Source organism: Octopus sinensis, linkage group LG16, assembly GCF_006345805.1.
Source record: "Octopus sinensis linkage group LG16, ASM634580v1, whole genome shotgun sequence".
Classification (NCBI taxonomy): Eukaryota; Metazoa; Mollusca; class Cephalopoda; order Octopoda; family Octopodidae; genus Octopus; species Octopus sinensis.
Genome location: NC_043012.1, coordinates 21,887,976 through 21,909,747, shown reverse-complemented (window position 1 = coordinate 21,909,747; position 21,772 = coordinate 21,887,976). Strand labels below are relative to the sequence as shown.

At 36.1% G+C, this 21,772-nt stretch overlaps 1 protein-coding gene across 1 annotated transcript in view; it reads right to left on the bottom strand.

Moving 5' to 3' along the window:
• Positions 1 to 21,772, bottom strand: part of LOC115220616 — a 217,110-nt gene that overhangs the window by 20,260 nt on the left and 175,078 nt on the right. Inside the window, 2 exon segments of the mRNA XM_036509936.1 lie at positions 2,267 to 2,674; positions 2,677 to 5,122. Coding sequence (XP_036365829.1) covers positions 2,267 to 2,674; positions 2,677 to 5,122 — 2,854 coding nt within the window.

Here is a 21,772-nt window from a genome sequence, read left to right as displayed (position 1 = left end):
GCCAAAGTAGATATTGGAGCATGATGCAGTCCTTGGGGCCATTGGAACATGGATGTTAACTGTTGATGCTAATGCTCACACACACAAACACACACACACACACACACACAGACACACAGATCGCTATCATCATTTAGCATCTGTTTTCTATGCTAGCATGGGTCAGACCGTTTGAGTGAAACTGATAAGCTGGAGAGCTGTACCAGGCTCCAATCTGTTCTGGCTTAGTTTCTATGGCTGGACGCCCTTCCTAATGCCAACCATTCCACAATATACTGAGTGCCTTTTATGTATCATCAGCACTGGCCATGACTATAATTCCACTTAGCTTGACATGTGTACATTATATATATATATATAGAGAGAGAGAGAGAGAGAGAGTGACATAGACACAATATTAAAATGCTCTCCACCCTACTGGCATGATCCAGAGATATGCAGAATCCCTGGTATCAATAAAGATTGCAAGCTTGAGCATGTAGCAGATTCATGATCTTCAATGCCACTCCCCCCCCCCCACACACACACACATACACATGATTTTATATCAAAGAATGTTCTCCTAGAGATATGCTTTAAAGGATGCATCACAACCAGCAGTCCTGCACTGTGTTGGAGTCACACATTTACAAACACAAACACACTAATGATACAAATGAAATGAGAATTCTTTCATTTTCTACTTTGTGGGCTGAAATCATGAAGTTTTGACAAGGGTTTACTCATCCACCTATCTGCTACATTCCACTCAGAAAGCATTGATCAACCCAAGGCTATGGAAAAAGATATTTGTCCAAAGTACCATGCAAGGGAATCAAGCATGACCCAAGTAGATGCAAAGCGGGTTCCTTAACACATGCAACCATTCCTACATAATTCACACAGCCAAATAGTTTAGGGTGTCTGGCTCATGATCATAATTTGTAAGTGTGATTCCTGGCAGCACACTGTGTCCTTGAGCAAGACACTTTATTTCACATTGCTCCAGTTTTATTCAGATGGCAAAAATGAATTGTACCTGAAATTCAAAGAGCCAGCCATGACATATTCTGTGTCATGTTGAATCTCCCTGAGAATTACATTAACGATGTGTGTGCGTGCGTGCGTGGTGCTCAGCCACTTGCATGTTAAGTTCATAAGCAGGCTGTTTCGTTGATTGAATCTACTGGAACACTCGCTGTCATAACTGATGGAGGGCCAGGCCAGGTCACTACATTTGGAGATTCCTAGTGGCATAAAAGTGTCCATTTATTGGCTAAAGTGTCAGTAATATCATTGTCCTTAACAAAATACTTAGCTCTTAATAGATAAAGTTCACTTACCATAAATAAGCACCAAAAGAGAATACAGTTCATTACTATAGGCCACAGAAGAAGTGCATAACTGCTAAAGTATTTTGTTATTTTGTAGTACTGAGTGCCATCTCTTATATATGCTTTAACACTTTCGTGTTTAAACCAGCCATGCCCGGCCTGAATATTCCCATTGTTTTATGTCCAATTCAGATTCAGATTCAGCCTCTCACACCTATTCTACATTATCATTCTAAGGATAAACAATCACATCCATCAAAATGTTGAAGCTAGAAGATAAGGCACAATTAATTCAAAACAATGTGAATAAATAAGCATTATATTTGACAGAGTAATCTAAACACTAAAGGGTTGGCAAAAGAATAGGAAGCCAAAATAGCACAATGCTACTTGAATCAAATTTTGCAGTGACATTTCTGTAGTTCATTAGGTCTTGGACATGCCTAATTGCATTTATTTTCTTCTACACAGTCCTTGGTTTAATTTTTACAAATTTGGCAACATTAACATCCGAACTACTGGAACTTATGTATTTTACAAAGAAATGCCCTTTGTAATAACAAGTCATTCCAAGTATATAAACTGCATCAATAACACTGGTCTTGGAGGGTCTGCAAAGGCAATTGGCACAGATCCTTCCCACAGACAAACAGAAGGATTGAACCTGAAATTAGAGAATTCATTTATCCTAATAAAATAAACTGAAGAAATGTATGATAAAATTTCCTGATTAGAACTCTGCAGGAAATCAAAACTGAAAGTCTGTGAGTAGAGTGTCCGATCACCTTATTTACTCAATAAATTTATTGTACTCAAAATACTGGCGGACTTAAGATATTATTACGAAAATGATAACAACAAAGAGGTTCTTAAAAACGTAGTAGTAGAAAAAAAAAAACGTTTAAAGTTGAGGGGAAAATGATAAACAATGAATTGGACTTGATTATACTAACCTTAACTGGAGTAGAAACAGCAGTTGGTGTGGCAGGTATTGGTAATTTTCCAGCAGTGATGGTGGGCATGTTGGAAGCTGGCACAAACGTCCCAGATGAAACTGCGGTGCTGGTCACCACTGGAATCAATGTTGTACCAGGGATCATACCCACCATATGCTGCTTGCCTCCACTCGAAGTTGTCAATACTTGAATGCCAGCACCTGCTTGGCCGGACTGAACAATATTTGTTGGGTGTGAAGTCAACATGGATACTGTTTGAGATGACTGAACTGATCCTGGAGTTGACTGATTCGGAATGGAATTAGAAATGACATTTGTAACGGATTTGCCAACAGTGGCCAAAGGAATCTGTCCAACAACAGTGGCTTGTTGAGCCTGCTGTGTTTTATGTTGTTGCTGCTGCTGCTGCTGCTGTGTTGTTGATGTTGTTGTTGTTGATGATGCTGCTGCTGCTGTTGTTGCTGATGTTGCTGGTTCACACAGGCTTGCTGTTGTAGTAGTTGATTAATCTGGTTAATACTGGTGGCCGCTGAAGGTGTTGAGGCTGATGCCTGCTGTAATAAGGTTTGTTGAGCAATAGCTGCTGCCTGAGCAGTGGGAGGATGTGCTATTTGGGGTTGTCCAACTTGACCACTAGTAGCAAATTGAAGCTGCCCTTGAGAAAGTTTCTTCTGGAGCAAAGCTAACTTTTCAAGATTAGCTTTCTGAGTTCGGTTCGGATTCTTTAATGAGACTAATGAGCTAACATCATTTTCAACTCGGGCCATAATGATAGGATCTTGTGGAGTAATCTGAATAGCTGGTAGACGAGTGTTGAGGACAGTAGCAGCAGCTTGGGTTTGATTTGCAACTGCTGAAGAACCAGAAGTTTGAACAAGTCCACTACTGGAAATAGGCTTGTTTTGGACAGTGCTCGATGATACTTGGACTCCAACCAGACTGCTGGCTACACTAACCTGAGAAGGCATCTGAACAAGGGACTGTGAGACAGTAGTTGTGACTGTCGTAGAATGGGCAGTGCTAAGACCTGGACTGCTATTCAGACTATGAGGATGAGTGACTTGAGGTAACGGTAACTGGAAATTGTGAATAGCTTGAACTTGTTGCTGCTGTTGCAATGGTGATGCACGATTGCGAGAGCTATGAGCAGAATGAGAATTGTGCTTTGAAGATGAACTTTTACTTGACTTAGTGGGCGGTGTTTTTGTTCGGCTGTTACTACGTTGATTACCTATGGTTGCTGTCGTATTGGCATTTTGAATAACTTGCATAGTTGTCAGTGCAGAGTTTTGTGGTGATATAGACGATATTTCCTGCCCAGAAGGTACAGTTGTTTTAACTGATGTCGTTTGGAGGGGCAGAGTATGTGACGGTGGGGCCTGAATTAGAACTTGCCTCCCACTTTGGAATTGAAGAGCTCCCAATTGGTTGGAGGGAAGGCTCTGTAAATTAAAGTTCTGGCCTCCTATATTCACAGTCACTGTACCTGGTTGAGAACCAGCAACCTGTAACCCTGGGTGGCCTATCACCTTCAGTTGTTGTCCCTGAAGAGGGTTCACCACTTGCTGCATTGGAATGCTTCCCTGGGCTGCAGAAGTGTTGATTAACTGAGCCTGCGAGATCTGGGGATAGGACTGAACTTGAGTGTTGACTGTGGACGACTGACCACTGTTAGTGGTGGACTGGATTTGTATCAAGTTTGATGGAAGTGTTCGTAGTATGATTGGTGGTGGGTTGATATTAACAAAACTGTAGTTAGATTGGCCTGCTGCTGCTGCTGCAAGGGTAGCAGCTTTTTCCTGGGACTGCTGACCAGACAACTGCATGGTGCCAGCTCCTCCAACGGCCATCCCTGCTGCACTGCCCATCGCCATGCCAGCAGCCCCTGCCACGGGCTGCTGGGTGGCACCAGCGGCATGCAGCAGGGTACCTGTTCCAGAAACCTGCTGCCCAACATGTGAGGAAGGCAGCTGAAGATTCTGAACTTGCTGGAGGTTTGAAAATCCAGGGATAATAATGCTTTTGCCCTGTGGAATATTGATGATGGTACCATGCAGCGTGACAGGGTTGGACGAGGACGCAGCCTGTACATTGGGGTAGACACTCACCATGCCGCCCTGCTGGTTTGCTTGTTGGGCTGAGTTATTGCACAGAACATGAGCAACATTCACATTTACAACATTAGGGTTCTGAATGACTGTGTTTTGAGTGTGTACTATATTCTGTCCTTGTGTCGGAAGAACTGCCTGACCTGGGAGTAAGTTCTGAAGGTGTTGTGTGTTTTGGGTAGGGACTAGATTCTGAATAGGAACACCACCAGCAGCAGCAGCAGCAGCTGCCTGTAGTTGTTGCTGTGTTGACGGTTGTGATTGCACTGATGTGGGGATCTGAACAACACTGACATTTGGGGAAGGGCTAACGCTGTTTGGATGCTGTCCACTGAAAGATGGACTGATTGTAACCAAGCCAGTATTTTGGCCCTGACTTGGTGTGAGTGACCGACTAACTAACGGCGAGTTGTTGGGAGCTGGACTCTGACTCGGTGTAAGAGAACGACTAACACCAGGCGATGAGGCTGATGACACTTGAAGATGTTGAATTTGGTTTACTTTGGACTGTTGCTGCTGCTGATGATGATGCTGCTGCTGGTGCTGTTGTTGCTGCTGCTGTTGCTGCTGTTGCAGCTGTTGTTGAAAATGCTGAAGCTGCAGCTGCTGGAGCTGCTGCTGTTGTAATTGTTGTTGCTGTTGCTGTTGTAGCTGCTGCTGTTGCTGCTGTTGAGCAAAACCTATTGTATTTCCAGCAGCTGTTTTTAATATCAGTTGTTGACCTTGGATAACCTGGATTGGAATTCTGAAATAGAGAAATGGAAAAGGAAAAATTGTTCATAATTCACCAACTAGAAAAATAATTCCAATACTTCATGAAGTTTATTAATTGAAGAAAAGAAAGTAAAAAGTAAAATAAAAACAATATAAACAAAAACATTTTCTTTGATCCAGTATAGGAAAAGAAATATATTGTTGTTTCAAATAAGTATGAATCTAAAGAGAAGGCTTAAATTTCATAACCTAAGGAAGAAAATAGTTGACAAATAGAGAAAAATGTGGAGCAAAACACTTCAAAAATTATGTAACAAATCAATAAATATTTTGGCATTTTCATTACATAATTTACCACATAATAAGTGTGTGGTGTGTGTGTGTGTGTGTATGTGTGTGTGTGTGTGCGTGTCTGAACATTTGAAATTAATCACTGTTAATATGCTAAAAATAAATGCAATTAAAATAGGTAGCTATCTTTTATTCATTTACTTGTTTCTGTAGTTTAAATGTGACCATGCTAGGCCACCACCTTGAAATACCAATACTTTCATTTACGTCCAATACTTATTTTACCCCTCTCTTTTGCTGAAGTACTATGTTATGGAGATATAAACAAACCAACACCAGTTGTCAAATGGTGGAGACTTGGACAGACAGACGCATGTACACACACAATTTTTTTTAAATACACATAACACACAAACAGTTATCTAAAATCCTTAATTTTGCAGTTGGTTGACTTATTGATCATTTGAAAACATTTTGGACTGCCCACATCTCAAATGATATTTTACAAGTACAGTATTTCCACAAATTCCATGTTGAAAAGAAGTTTCCTTACAATGTAATTTATAAATATTAATACATACAACTGGACACATTCAAAATACAGACATATATTATAAGTGTAGCCATGGCTGTGTGGTAAGAAGTTCACTTCCCAACCATATGGTCCCAGGTTCAGTCCCACTACATGAACTGACCAAAGCCTTATGACTGGATTTGATAGACAGAAACTGGAAGAAGCCCTGTGTGTGTGTCCGTCCTGTCTTTGTGTGATAGTTGTGAGTGTCACTGTCATGCAAGCAGTATCATTAATTTCCAATATTCGGTGACAGCAATGGATCTAATATCACCTTGCTTGGCAACAGGTGAGGGTTAGTGACAGGAAATGCATCTGACTGTGGGAAAATCTGCCTCAGATAAAACTCTGCCCGACTCAAGTAAGCATGGGAAAGCATGGACATGGTGATGGCGTTAACTTTCACTCTGTATGCCTGTCACTTCCTTTGCCCACCCTCCATACACACACATACTTTAAAAGGCTAAAACCAAGGCTTATCAAAGTAATCTGTGCAGATCCTTGTAGATAGAAATTTTGGCAGAAACGAATAAATAGCTTAGGGATCCATAAAGCATAAATTCACTGCTTTGCATTAATAACTCCCTTTATAACAGTGGAAGAAAAATTTCTGGATCATATAACCAGCTAGCAGAAGGCCTGGACTAGGTGTGATGGGCCATTAGCAAGGTTGTTCATGTATAAGCTGTTGAAAATATGCAGGTCAGTTAAAGGAATAAATGATATGGCTGTGGCCAAACTAATTCAGATTTTTGTTGCATCATTAATGACACATAATCTTTTATTTGTTTCATTGGACTGCAACCATGCTGGAGCACCTCCTTGAATGGTTTGGTCAAAGAAATCGACCCCAGTCTCTTTTGCCCAACCACTAAGTTAAAGGGATGTAAATTAACCAACACTTGTTGTCAAGTGGTTGCACAACAAACAAACATGTATGGTGGGCTTCCCCACAGTTTCCGTCAATTAAATTCGCTCACAAGGTATTGCTTGGCCTCAGTCTAAAGAAGACACTTGCCTAAGGTGCCATGCAGTGGGACTGAACCGAAAACCATGTGGTTGCAAAGTGAGTTTCTTAACCACATTGCCATAACAAAAACTTCACAAAAGAAAACATTGAAAAGCTATTATATCTTAAATGAATTAAATTATAAAAATCACTGATTTCTAAAATACCCCTTTTTAGGATAGGTTATGTGATGTTTTTATGAAAGAAGATTATTGCCAAATAATAAGAATAGAATATATTTAAAAAATAAAGAAAGAATATAATGAGAGAAGTAAAATTAAATTAGTCATGTACAAAAATTAAATTTTGGATTTGTGAGGAGGAGGAGTTTATTAAGCAAAAACTTTTGAAAAACCATGGAATAAACAAAGAGGAAAGAAATTATATTATATTATATATATATAAACAAATGAGCTCCAATACTTTAAGAACAGTATTGCAAAGAATTTTGGGAAGAAAGTGGAATATCACTTTGTCTATGATATCTAGTTTCAATTGCTTAATTTCAACTGTAAAAGCAACCTCATTGTCTTCACATAGACATGTAGCAATAATGCAAGGATGTAGTCTATGTACATATCTCATTACAAGCTTTAAGTTTAAAGCTCTGGTACATAACTGAGGTGACATCTTTTTAGGTATTCATGCTTAGAAGGTCAAATGCTAACATTTTAGGTAAAAGAGAAGAACATTACCAAATGTCATATAAATGAGGCAAAATTTAGACATCAATATATATATAGTTACTTGCTGTCTTATTTATGTTAATTTAAATATGTAATCAAATAATGAATTACTGTAATTCAAAAACATAAACTGACAAGTGCTTTAACTGAATTTATTAATTTTATATGCTCCAGCATGGCCACAGACTCTGGTGGAAACCAATAAATGAGTAAAAGATTTGTTCTTTAGTCAAGGTTAGCCCCAATTTAGGAGATTAACAACCAAATACTTTACAGCAGTGATTTCTTTTTTTTCTTTTTTTTAAAGGCATAATGTATCTAGGACTACATTATTGAAAACACCCTTCTTTTTCTCAAGACAGTAGAGTGTGATCTGAAGGGGATTTGGCTACTTGGCTTTAAATAAAGCTAAACTAGGATTGAACAGTAAATGTATTTTTGCAAAAATATAAAGATGTAAACCAAAATAAATAAAAAAAATAGAGCAAGGGATAAGATGTTCAAATCTACAACATTTATCCCTTGTTGATAGCAAATTGGTATATTTACCAATATGTTAAAATTGTACAGATTTTCAACTCTGTCCAAACATTCACATAATGTATTTTCAGCCATATCCAAATATTTCTTACAAAGACATAGAGTTTGTACTTTGTTAGAGAAAGAATGGAGAGATTGTTACATTTATTCAAGCCTTTCTCTTAGTGAAACAGATTCAACATGGTTACAGACTTGGCTCCCTAGGGCCAACCTATTCTTTGAAACTTTAAGTACCATGGAATTTGAATCAAACTGTTTTGATCCATACATGTAACTTCCAATAAATGTGTTGAGTGTCCTTTGTTCATTTGTCCACTCACTTGTGTATGTGTGTGTCCTATATATATATCATCATCATCATCATCGTCGTTTAACGTCCGTTCTCCATGCTAGCATGGGTTGGACGGTTCGACCGGGGTTCTGGGAAGCCAGAAGGCTGCACCAGGCTCCAGTCTAATTTGGCAATGTTTCTACAGCTGGATGCCCTTCCTAACGCCAACCACTCCGTGAGTGTAGTGGGTGCTTTTTACGTGCCACCTGCACAGGTGCCAGGCGGGGCTGGCAACGGCCACGGTCAGATTGGTGTATTTTATGTGCCACCGGCACGGAAGCCAGTCGAGGCGGTGCTGGCATCGGCCACGAGTTGGATAGTGCTTTTTACGTACCACCAGACCAGGGATCCTGGCTGGTTCAATTCGATTTCGATTTCGCTTGCCCCAACATGTCTTCACAAGCAAAGGGGGTTGGCAAGGGTGCCTATATATATATATAAGCTTTCTTCCAGGGGATCTAATGCGCTTGGCTTAGATTTCCCTTGGTGGGCCGGCCATATCGGAGCAATCTCAAGATTAATCAGCCGAAATTGCTAAGATGATCTGGTTCTTGACTGATGACTGAGGGCTTCGAATGTCCCGTCCTGTGGTTCTTGTGTCGTCTCTGTGTATTTCATGTTCTTGTCCATGTCTTGTAATTATTTTTACTGTTTACCTATATATATATATATATTATATATATATATATATATATATATATATATATATATTTTACAGAGCCCAACTAAGATTCACAACAGAGTATTTCAGTTTTTTTTATATGTGTAAGACAACTATTCAGTTAATAATAATAATAATAATAATAATGAGAACAAGAACATGGCTATATGAGCTACTAGAAACAGTAACCAGACCTCCCTCAAATCAGACATTATCATCTTAGAAACAGAGAAATAGTAGTGTTAGATTCATGATGGATGGGACAGTTGTGACCAGGATACTTTGACCATAAGTCTACTTATCAGAGCTGACCTGGAACCAGTCAATACAATGAAAAAAAAAAAAAAAACAGAATCTGTTAAAGATAGACATTGCTGATATCAGACTTATAAACAAAGAGAGAAGGAGAGAGAGAAATAGGGAGGGAAAAGGAAGAAAGAAAAAGATAGGGAGAGAGAAAGAAAACAACTGAGGCTGAGGTGTCTCCATTTAATTAGATAAAGTTGTTGTTATTGTGATGTTTATGTATTTATAAATGAAAAATATTGAATATTCTTATTTTCAGTAGAAGTCATATTTCTTTCTAATTGCAGGGGCGTGAGTTCGAGTTTCATGGCTGGTCACCGATACATTTTTCTGCAAAATATAGGTAGTTTATCCTGTTCATGCTATATTATTAGCATTATCCTGCATTTGAGAATAAAATTATTTCCTTATATTTCTTTCTACTATAGGCACAAGGTCTGAAATTTCAGGGGATGGGAACTAGTTGATTATATTAACTCTAGTGCTGAACTGGTACTTACTTTACCGACCCTGAAAGGATAAAAAGCAAAGCCAACCTCGAAGGAATCTAAACTCAGAATGTTAAACACAGAGAAAATACTGCTGAGCATTGTGTCCAGTATCATCATCATCATCATCACTTAGCATCCACTTTCCATGCTAGCATGGGTGGACGGTTCAACTGGGGTCTGGGAAGCCAGAAGGCTGCACCAGGCCCAGTCTGATCTGGCAATGTTTCTATGGCTGGATGCCCTTCCTAATACCAACCACTCCGTGAGTGTAGTGGGTGCTTTTTATGTGCCGCCGGCACAGGTGCCAGACAAGGCTGGCAAACGGCCACAACCGGATGGTGCTTGTTACGTGCCACCTGCACGGGGGCCAGGCGAGGCTGGCAATGGCCACAATTGGATGGTGCTTTTTACATGCCACCGGCACGGAGGCCTGTTGGGGTGGCGCAGGCAATGGCCACGTTCGGCAAATGGCCAGCACTTTAAGAAGTTAGTCGATTACAGAACCTTGGCAGGCTTTGAACTCCGAGTTTAAAGAGCTGAAAGAAATACCACTAAGCATTTTGTCCAAAATGCCAATGATTTTGAAAGTTCAGCACCTTCTAATTCTTTTTATATTTTATCACAAATTCAATGAGTTTGAGGGGGGTTGGCATGTTGATTACATTAAGCTCAGTACTTGACTGGTTCTTTACCAACCTCAAAATAATAAAAGCAAAGTTAACTTCTTATATTAATATTTATAATGTCAATCTCAAAAATGTAATAACATTTTAGAAGAATTAACGAAAAAGAAAAGAAGCTGTAAGGGTGGGTGGGGGTGTAGAAAGTTACAAGAATGTGAAAATATTGTCTAAATAGTAAACTATAAGTCATGATATTCTGATTTAATAATTTCTAAGGATACCAGCAAAATAAAGGATGGTATTTCAATTGGAAGCAAATTGAAATCTAGTTGTTTAAATTCATCCACTTGACACCAAAACAGAGCTGTGTGTCAGAATGAAGAAGAATGAGTAGAGCAGTCAATAGGGGCTTTCAAGATCAACATTTTCAATAATGGGAAATTATTATAGAAAGATTCTTTTTCCAATGAAGAAGAAACAATTGAAATCAAAAAACAAAATCTTTCAAAAAAAAACGAAGCAAACAGCTTAAATAATGTCTTAGTTGACATAAGACAGGATCCCCCGTAGTTGACCTAATAATAGAGAATCTTCTTCAATGTGGGCATGTTGTTATGAAAATGTAAACATAAGAGATTACATTCACATTCCAATATCAGAAATGGAAGGAAAAAAAAATGTTGGAGATTATAAAGCTATTCTAGAACACTTCTAATGTAAAACAATACAAAAAGGAAATCTATTTATAAAAATTTGAAATCAATATTTGTTTGAAGATTAAACTATAGGGGGAAAAAAAGTGGTTGATAAATATTTAATACCTTAATTGACAAAACCTTTTCAATTTACCTTACCCACCCGACTCCCAACAAAAAAGATAGCTTCTCAGAGACTTCCATTAGGCTTAGAATTTGTAAAAGTGAGAATATGACATTCATGCCTTTCCTCAAAGTACGAGCAAAGTAAATTAAGAGGTTCTAAGAAATAACACTAATACAATAATAAATAAATAGATAAATAATGTTAATCCTTTCTCTTACACAAAGATGTAAGAGGGCTATTGTTTAACTCTGGTTTTAATAGCACAAAATTGATGAGAGATGAATTCCAACAGGAAAAAAAAAATGGCCTATTGCAGATAGAATTTTTTTCCCCAAAATGAACTGAACTGAGCAGTGAAAACCAACAAAATACTCAGCTGTTGTTTATCCCTTTAGCAGTCAGATAACTCTGTCAAATGCAAGACTCATTTATTCATATTGTTTTCAATTAATCAAGATTTTAACGATGTGTTTGTTTATTTTTAGAATGAAATTGTAGGATAAGTGTGAAAGGTTGGATCTGGACAGTTTGAACATAAAACAGGTAGGCTATTTGGGCTGGATATCCCTCTCTCTCTCTCTCTTTCGGAGAGGCACTGAGCACCTACACGCACATATACACACACGGCAGTAACTTCCGTCTACCGAATTCAATCACAAAGCTTCGGTCGGCTCGGGGCTATAGTAGAAGACACCTGCCCAAAGTGCCACGCAGTGGGACTGAACCCGAAACCATGTAGCTAGGAAGCAAGCTCCCTAACCACACAGCCATGCCCAGCTGGTTTAAATTCTGAAGGGATAAAGCAATGAAGTATGCTATGTTTGGTACCTACTTAACACAAGAGCTAATGTTTTACCTATGGACTCTGTTGTGAGTTGGTAGCAGGGTGGCAATCTTTGACCTTTCCACTAAAGTATCTAGAACATTGTCAACAATCAATATAATGATGTGAAAGACAAAATAAAATCTAAGTTGTTTTTTTTTTTAAACTTTAAGTTCAGGCATAAAAATCATAAATCGCACAAATTTCAGTGTTACTTTTTTTATCGTTAATAACAACTGACATATTGAATAAATTCCTCTAATAACTCTAATGAGTAACGAGAAGAACAAAAAAGTAAAACTATGTCTTAAATTTAAAAAAAAAAAAAAAAAAAAGAAATTGTATAGTGTAATGAAAAACAATGAAAGTATATTTCACAAGAAGAGGAATACTACAAGCAAGCAGCGATGTCCATTGTAACATTAGCAAAACTGGCATAAGAAAAAGGAAAAAAAAATTAAGCAAGTGATAGAGAAGAGCAGTAGCTGTATAACGATCCAGTAGCCAGTTGCAGAGGACATGGCAGCAGTCTCAGTTTATTCTTCATAAACACCTCAAACCCCTCCATCAACTTCACAAAAATAGAAAAATAATAATAATAATAATAATAATAAAGAGCTGAATGACATTTCTTACTTTCAATAGTATTTGGTAGTGGTGGTCGTGGTGGGACAGTGGTACAACACATGTATTTTATGGAAATGTAGAAACAAATTGAATAGGTAATCAAATGAATGAAATATACATATCACTACTGTTATATATATATCATCATCATCATCGTTTAGCGTCCGCTTTCCATGCTAGCATGGGTTGGACGGTTCAACCGAGGTCTGGGAAGCCAGAAGGCTGCACCAGGCCCAGTCTGATCTGGCAATGTTTCTACGGCTAGATATATATATATATGTATGTATGTATATATATATATATATATATATATATATAAGTTTTTGTTCGTCTTGAGGCGGATAGAGATTCCTTGTCTTTCCTGATGAGAAGACGGCATAATGCACCCTTTATTCCTTCGGAATTAAGAGTATGCAGTCTTCGAAACATGTGTTGAGAGTAAAGGAATTTTATTAAAATCTTCGTTCGACTCCATTCTTTCATTTATTTATTTATATATATATATATATAATATATATATTATATATATATATATATATATATATATATATATATTATATATATATATATATATATATATATATTTTTTTATATATATATATATATATTATATATATATATATATATTATATATATATATATATATATATATATAATGACTACAATTTATGCATACTTAGCATGTATAACCGAATGCGTAAATATGGTGCCTATTCACAGCCTTAGTAGCTGTGTATAGAGTAGGACTATAGGAAACTTCCAATAAGCCTCACTCTATACACCTATTAACATTCAAAATACGACTACTACTACTACAACAACAACAATGGCCCAAACCCTTCCCAAGGACATTTACTATGGAAATGTAAAAGTTTCAACTGAGAATCAGAACTCATGAGAGGATTCTATTAGCAGAGTACTTACAATGTATGAACCAACATCACATGCACCAACAAAGGGACCTCTGGACAGACATTTAGCCAGCCAGAAATAGCAGCTAAATCCCTCTTAAATAATATCTCGCCACCTTGTGAAAAAATGGACACATTAAATAATGTAATCCTATATACTGTACAAGATGGAAGAAGATAAGATAGTCATACCCCGAAATATTTTGGAATGACAAGAGGTAAACAGCAGAAACAAGAATAACCTCATCATCCTAACACAACCGACTGTGCAGTTAAAAAGCTTGCTTTGCAACCATGTAGCTTGCGGTTCAAGTTCCGCAGTGGTCAATGAAACACCAAGCTAGATCTGACTCTCAACTGCCTGCATCATCTGGACAGATGTCAGCAACTATTCATTGATAGTGTATGTGTCACAAATATGAGAACTGATTAAAATTTACAGGTATCGTCACTAATGTTGGTTAGAATGCTTCACAGTTCTGAGTCCAATACTCGTCAAAGTCAACTTTGCATTTTATCATTTTGGGGATTGATGAAAAAGTGCTACTCAAAAGAGATTGTAAGTTGAAGAACTGATAGTGTGGGATGAGACACCTTGCGGTGTCAGTACTGGTTGTTTGCATTCTGACAATAATGCCTGTATTGACACATTTTAAAAGCTATATACACAATATATGCTCATTAAACAGTTTCATGGAAAATAGCATGGGAGGGAGTGAGTGAGTGTGGCTAAGGAGATAAACAGTGCCCATGGTTTTTTGAAGACCTTCTGAAACAGTATGATTCATGAGTAAAAAGATATGGATGAACACGTTGAGTTGGAGATTTGATCCAACAGACTGGACTCCAAAAAATATCCAACAGTCAAGTGGTGGTGTATGTAACAAAAGGCTAATCCTTCCACCCCAAACAATATAGCAAGTGACAAGTGAATTTAGCCAACAAAAATGCTTGCAAATTGAGGCAAAGTCAACTGTTTTTGTCCATAACAGGTCACATCAGCCACAAATGTATCTTTGTGAAAGTCATTGTTTAAACTAATATGAAGGTGGGTTTCATTTTAATTTCAGTGTTTAACATTAGAATAGGGTTAGAAAGAAGCGAGAATAAGAAAATATTGATCTAACTAGTAAATTACAAGCCATGAATGCAGACAGTTTTTAAGAGTATTAGCAGACTGTGAGAAGTTGGTGTTTTGATTGGAAATAAATTGTAACTTAATTGTTTCAATTCACCAACTTGACACCACAAGACAGCTGTTTGTCAGACCGAAGAATGAGTACAGCAGTTTAATAAGGGTCCCAGGATGAGCATTTTCTTTAATGGGAAATTATTATAAAGAATTTTTTTTTCAATCAAGAAGGAAAGATTAAGTGTTAGCTATTACAATGATCATCAATAATGCAGTGATTGACGGAAACATTAAAGCATTAGCTAACAGCATTTTTATGCTGAAGAAACAAGGGAGACAACTCTAAATGTTTATCATTAGGCTTCATCAGCGGAAATATAGCCTTCACCTTTATTTACTGACACTGTAGCAACTAACTAACTATAAAATATCTTCATTAGAATTAACTGGCACATTGGTTAAGGAGATTAATTGGTAATTCAATGACAACATAGTCTACTATCTGAATGACAACATAGTCTAATATCCTGCACAATATCTCACTTTTAAAACAATTATTCCAGATCTTGAATAACAAAATTATAATGAAGGCATTTCTATTGAGTCACTCGATTCACTAAAGATAGCAGCCAAATCTTCCTTATATCATACTCTACCATCTTGAAAGAGGAAATACAATAGAATGCTTAGTCCTGGTACATTGGACAAAGTAATTCAGGATAGTCACATTTGGAACATCAAGCTAGAGTTAAACAACTAAACAACAATTCTGGAGGAAGGTGTGAAGGATCCTTAAGAGAATGATGGCTATCAAGTCAAAAGGAGGAGGCAGCCTCTTTTCTATAAGCAGAATGGATTTCTATACACATGGTTGTAACATAGAATACAGAGCAACATTCAACTTTCTGATTAGTGTGGTATCTCCTTAAAACACCATTTCTGCCAACATACAGGCTTCACATTCCTAAAGTACTGTTTATAAGAGCACAAGATTACATATATTCAGGGAGATTAAACTGATTCCAGAACTCCTTTGCACATGTTACCTTATTGCACTCCTTCTACTGAAGGAGTGCAACACATGTAAGCAACCTACATGAACAGAGATCTCAAAAACCACCTGGCAACAGAAATAAAACAAACTAGTCTCACTCAAGAAAATGTAATCAGAATAATATATTACGTCCACTGATGAAGAAAGGGAGAAAAAAAGGGAAAATATTTTGTATTAAGGACAAACCATGTAAATATTAATCAATTTGATAGCACTTATCAATAACAAATTACAAGTGATTTTATCAATGTCACTTCTCAACAAAATTCACCTTGATCCAAGTCAAAGGAAATCAATATCAAATTCTAAAGCATTATTAATTATATATTCTAAAGTATAATTAATTATAGATTAATCTTAAAGATTACATAGTACCTACTCTCTTTAAAGGATTTTGGAAAAAATATTTTGCATCATTAACAAAAATATATGTTGATATGTTTTAGAAGCTGAAGTAATCATTTTGATGGTTCAACACTAGGAAAAATATAATTCAATGATTCCTCTGTTTCTCAGCTCCAAACTTAACTTCTCTCTGTAATGATGTCACTGCATTGTTATGAACGAAGATTTCTCTCTCTCTCATCACTGCATCTCACAAACAGTCCCACTATCATGCTTCTTTAAGTCATTGAATCTGGCAAATTCTTCAGTGACTACCCAGAGCAGCAAATGCATTTTACTTCTGGACCATCCAATACATTCTTAACAAGACACAGTGACTGTTTTTTATGCACATCACACCACATAATGTAGGGTATTGAAACATATATGCACACACAACATTCACAAGTGATTTACTAAAGAATGTGTTGTACCTGTGAAGCAAACAAATACAGCTTACTTTACCATTGAGGTAGCTTTCACTAATAAACCAACTGAGAATTTCCAACTGTAAATGTGACTCTTGAAAGATTATTGTTAAAACAAGCACATGATGTCTTTGTACAAGAAATAACCAGAAAATTTCCATTCTGCTCTCCATTCAAAATCATACACTCCAGCATAGGAACTTTATGACAAAACTATCTTACTCTATTTTGCACATTCTTCATCACCAGCATCAAAAACTGTCCATCATAACTCTCACCAAACACTAGCTCCATTAACAGGGATGTCTTTGAGAACTTTGTTATGGTTCCCAGTTTTTAATGCTTACCTTAATGACTTGCACACTAAGCTTTTTAAGTGAATACACTTCTATGCAGATGATTCCACACTACATCCTTTCCTTCTTTCTATACAAAGACTTAATTCACATAGCAGGTTCTGAGAACTATGAACTGCAATCAGGACATGGAATCCAAGTCTCATTTGACAAGACATTACACATTATTGTATTTACACACTCATGTATTACAACGACCCATAATTATGGACAATGAAATACTGGGGGGGAAAAAACATACAAATAAACCTTCCACATGTCATAAAGACTAACTTCCTGTAGAATTATGATGTATAGAAAAAGTGAATAATAGAATTAAATAGAAAATAAAATTCTTATATAAAATGCTTTACAAAAACTCCATATATCTTAACTAAAACAAAAAGCAAATTTGAAAATGACCTTAGAACTTCACCATTGTAGGTAGTAAGAGTGCAGCTACTGAAAATTAAACACAGTTGAAATCTCAGATCAAGGATTTTAAAGGAAAAAGAAAGAGTATATCATATAAAAAATAAAAAAAATTGCCCATTATGCTATAACTACTATACTTATATATATAAGGGGCAGTTAGACTATCAGACTCCTTACCAATGTTAGATCATGTTATTTCTGATGATATCTCTCAAGACAAACTGGAATTCTTCAGAGCTATAAAATATTCTACCTTCATGCAGTTGATAGCGTACACAAGCATAAATTCATCTGACGCTCATTTGTCAAGTAAGTAAACTTACACCTATTTAGGACTACATGCTTTAACTGGCATTATTCCAAACTTTGGGACACTGGACTAACTGTGCACACAAACATTAGCATGTCCCACCAAAGGGCACCCACTTTATAGGTAAATCTTATGCACAATCACTTTTCCTACATAACATAGCTGTGTTGTCTCAGTCTCAAAATGTGGATCCCTGTACTAAAGAAGAAGTGAAGTGGATAAGAATATTGAATATAAGTTTACTAGCTGACAGTATGCGAGTTCAAATTTGTTACAGATATTTCATGTTTCTCATCCACACAGTATATTCATCAGCTACCAGAAACAGATATCAGATCACCTGGAAATGTTACCCGAGACAGACTGGTTTCCTATATCAAGATTTATGTCATCTGCTTACTACCACAAAATCTAGAAATACACTGGTGCCAAAAATCCACCAAGCATCTGGAATTCACTTTTTTCTTTTTCATGTAAAATTCTATATGCTAATAAATAATTTCTTTTGTCTCAGTCCACAACAAATGCAGTTAGCATAATAGACTATTGGCAACTATTTTGTCATCTCCAGAACCTTGCAATATTTCAACTTTGTTAAACATTCATGATGTAACACAAGCACAAGGACACAAATGCTTGTAGGGTGGGTGTTTGGAGATAACTGGACTGATCTCTGGTACTTATTTCATCATTACTAGAATGATGAAAAGCAAACTTGGAAGAATTTGAACTCAGAACAAAAGGGAGACAGCTCAATACTGCGAAGCATTTAGTCCAAATATTACTGATTCCAGATTATAACATAAATTAGCAGACAGTGAACTCCAGTTAAATATAATTGAATAAAGAAAACTGTTTATGCAATATCAATGGTCCAGTTGAAAGGAATGCACAAATTATTGGGAGGTACAAAACAGAAGAATGGAAGGAAAAGAAGTAAAATTTTTTTTAAAAAGACCCATTAAAAATATAAACACACAATGATCATAGATCATCAAAATCAGAAACCAAACAATCAAAAAACCTGACCTATTATAGAAAGGCTAGGAAGATGGGAATATAGAGGTGGGGAAAAGGAGGGACAAAAGTAGTAGTTATTGTTGTAATTGTGATACTATTAAAAGTAATAGAAGCAGGGTGATGACAGCTGGGTAACCAATACAACCAGAAATAAAAAATGAATAGCAGTAGCGGTAGCAGCAAATGGAAGAGACTAAGAAGTGGCAGAAGTGATACTTTTAGTGGTCTAAAGTCAGGTTTATTTTATTTATTGTTGGAGAGAGAAAGAAAGGCTTTTTTGATAACAGATGCCATGAGAAGTAGCTAAAATGCTCTGGGAGAAGGCTTTGCAGACATTAGAGAGGAGGCAGTCAGCAGCAAGATACTCACCTTAACAATAATAAGAATAACAACAACAACGACAACAACAACAAGAGGTAGGTGAGCCAGGGAGACACCAAACATCATGGACACAGAGCAAGCTGGAAGGGAGACACTGAGAAAATTCCAAGAAGCCAAAAGAAAAAGTCATACAAAAAAAAAAATTAAAATAAAGAAAATATATTTCGGCTTCATAAATACTGTGTAAAAGTTTCAAATGTTAGAATTCGGTTTAATATTCATTTTCATCTCACACACACACACACACACTCTCTCTCTTTCTCTCTTTAAGTAAAGAAATAATAACAAACTGAAATTCACATTAAAAAATACATGCAAAAAAATTAAATTTCAATGGAAATTGACTGCATTTACAGAAGAATAATTTACAAATGTAAAACCTTCTTCTCATAGCAGAAATGTACATTTAGACTGATCTGCAGCTGCCATACTTGGGTTCTAACTATTTTCAGTTGTATTCTTGATAATTATCAATGAATCAAACAGTGAAAGCCTCCAACCTCTCAAATGCAGTCAAGAAGAAGTCTAAGTTAATTAAGATTAGGACTAATGTAATAAATACAGCAGCTGCCTTCATAACAAGCTCTCAGATAACCTATAGACCAATAAAATATACAACAGCTGAGCTGAAGAAGGATCCACTAATATGGTTGGTTGCTTGACCTGCTAGAAACAGTAGCCAAATCTCACTGACTTTGAAAATTATAGGGTGCATTGGATGGATAAAAAAGATGAGATGAGCTGCAGTCAGAACTGACATAAAGCTTAACAACAGCCAATAGTCAATCATTTTAGACATGACAACTTCCATGGAGTTAAGAGACAGAGCAGTAAATTCTAATAGAATTCTGAAGCTAAATGCCAAAGTATGTAAACAACAATAAATCACAATCAAATAATTAACTGATGACAATTCATTTAACTGTTTGTTTCATTTTATTTATCTATTTTAATTTTTTGGCATATAGTTCAAGACTAAGACGTATAACTCAGGAGAGTACTATTATTGAGAAAAACCAAATGAAACAGAAGTCAAACTGTAATATTATGATGAATGATTTGTCTGTGTGGTGTTACAAATTAAGTCAAAACACACCAATATTCTCAAATAATGTTGGAAAATATCAAAAATTAAGGTTTTTGCTAAAAAAATGAGAAGTGAAAAGCCTATGTCAAAGCAAGTAATGCTTTATTGGAATGATGACCAAGTGAGGCATGTTTGTAGGACGAGGAAATAATATTGCCGCTGCCAACAATGTTGTAAGTATAAAGGTAACAATAAGAAATACTGCTTCTCCATTACTAATCTCTAATTAATTAGTTATTAAAGTATGACCAACATTATCAAGTAATAAAACCAATTAGCTCATAGATGTCAATAAGGAATCATTGCATTTACAAAATATACCTCATAATGTTAAATCCTTAAAACTCAATTATACTCTTGTATGTGTGCCAAATGAACTTTTCAAGACAAAAATAAAAGATTTAAAAAATCAGAAATAATTAATGAATTAGCTAAAACAACAAACTGTTTTCTTTGTCAATATAAATGGCACGGTCACATTTGCTAATTATCTAATTATGTAATTAGTCATTTGCACATACAATTATAACCTGAATATATCACAATAATCAGACAACTACAAATATAATAATTCATCTTTTAAAAAAGTCATCAATACCCTCTAACATGAGTTTTCCCATTCTTCAAAAGCTTAGAATGAACAAGAATAAAGAATATAGTGCAAATATAAAATGAAAAATAAAGATAATCTGCTATGTTTTTCTTAAATTCAGCAAAGTAACAGAGATTGAAAATTCTCACATTTCTAAAACATTGAAAGTCAAGCAAAACCTAGCCGAATCATTTGAATATACTGGAGAATAATTTGAGAAATCTGGCAACAAAACCAGACAAGTCCAATGCAAGGTATAATTTCATTTAAGGAATAACAATCACAGGAAGCAGCCAGAAGCAAGAAAATACAATTAACTTCAGTTTATATAAATTTAAAAAAAAAAAAGGAAAAAACAACTTTAATAATCCAAATAAATGCCCTTTTTTGTGTGTAAATACAAGATCTCAGATTTATAGAGGAGAAACAAAATTTTGTAATGTTAATGTTTTTCTTAATGGGTTTAACAATTTACTAAAGTTGAAAGGGATACATTATGAGTAAAACTGACTGATGGACTAAGTTTTCAATGAGGGCTAAACTCAGTTCTTCAGAGTTTGTGGTTTTATATGTTATTAATCTTTTAACTCTTAATGTTTTATGTGTTATATGTAGTGTCAATGAGTGTCAGCGGGCAACTGACTGTCTTGTCAAATCCCCCCCTCCCCATTTAAAGGGAAATTTGACAAGACAGTCAGTCGCCTGCTGACATTCGTTGAGCTACATCGTGCATATATATAAATGTATATATATGTATATATATATATATATATATATATATATATATATATATATATATGGCCAGGGAACAGAAGAAAGAAGGAGAAA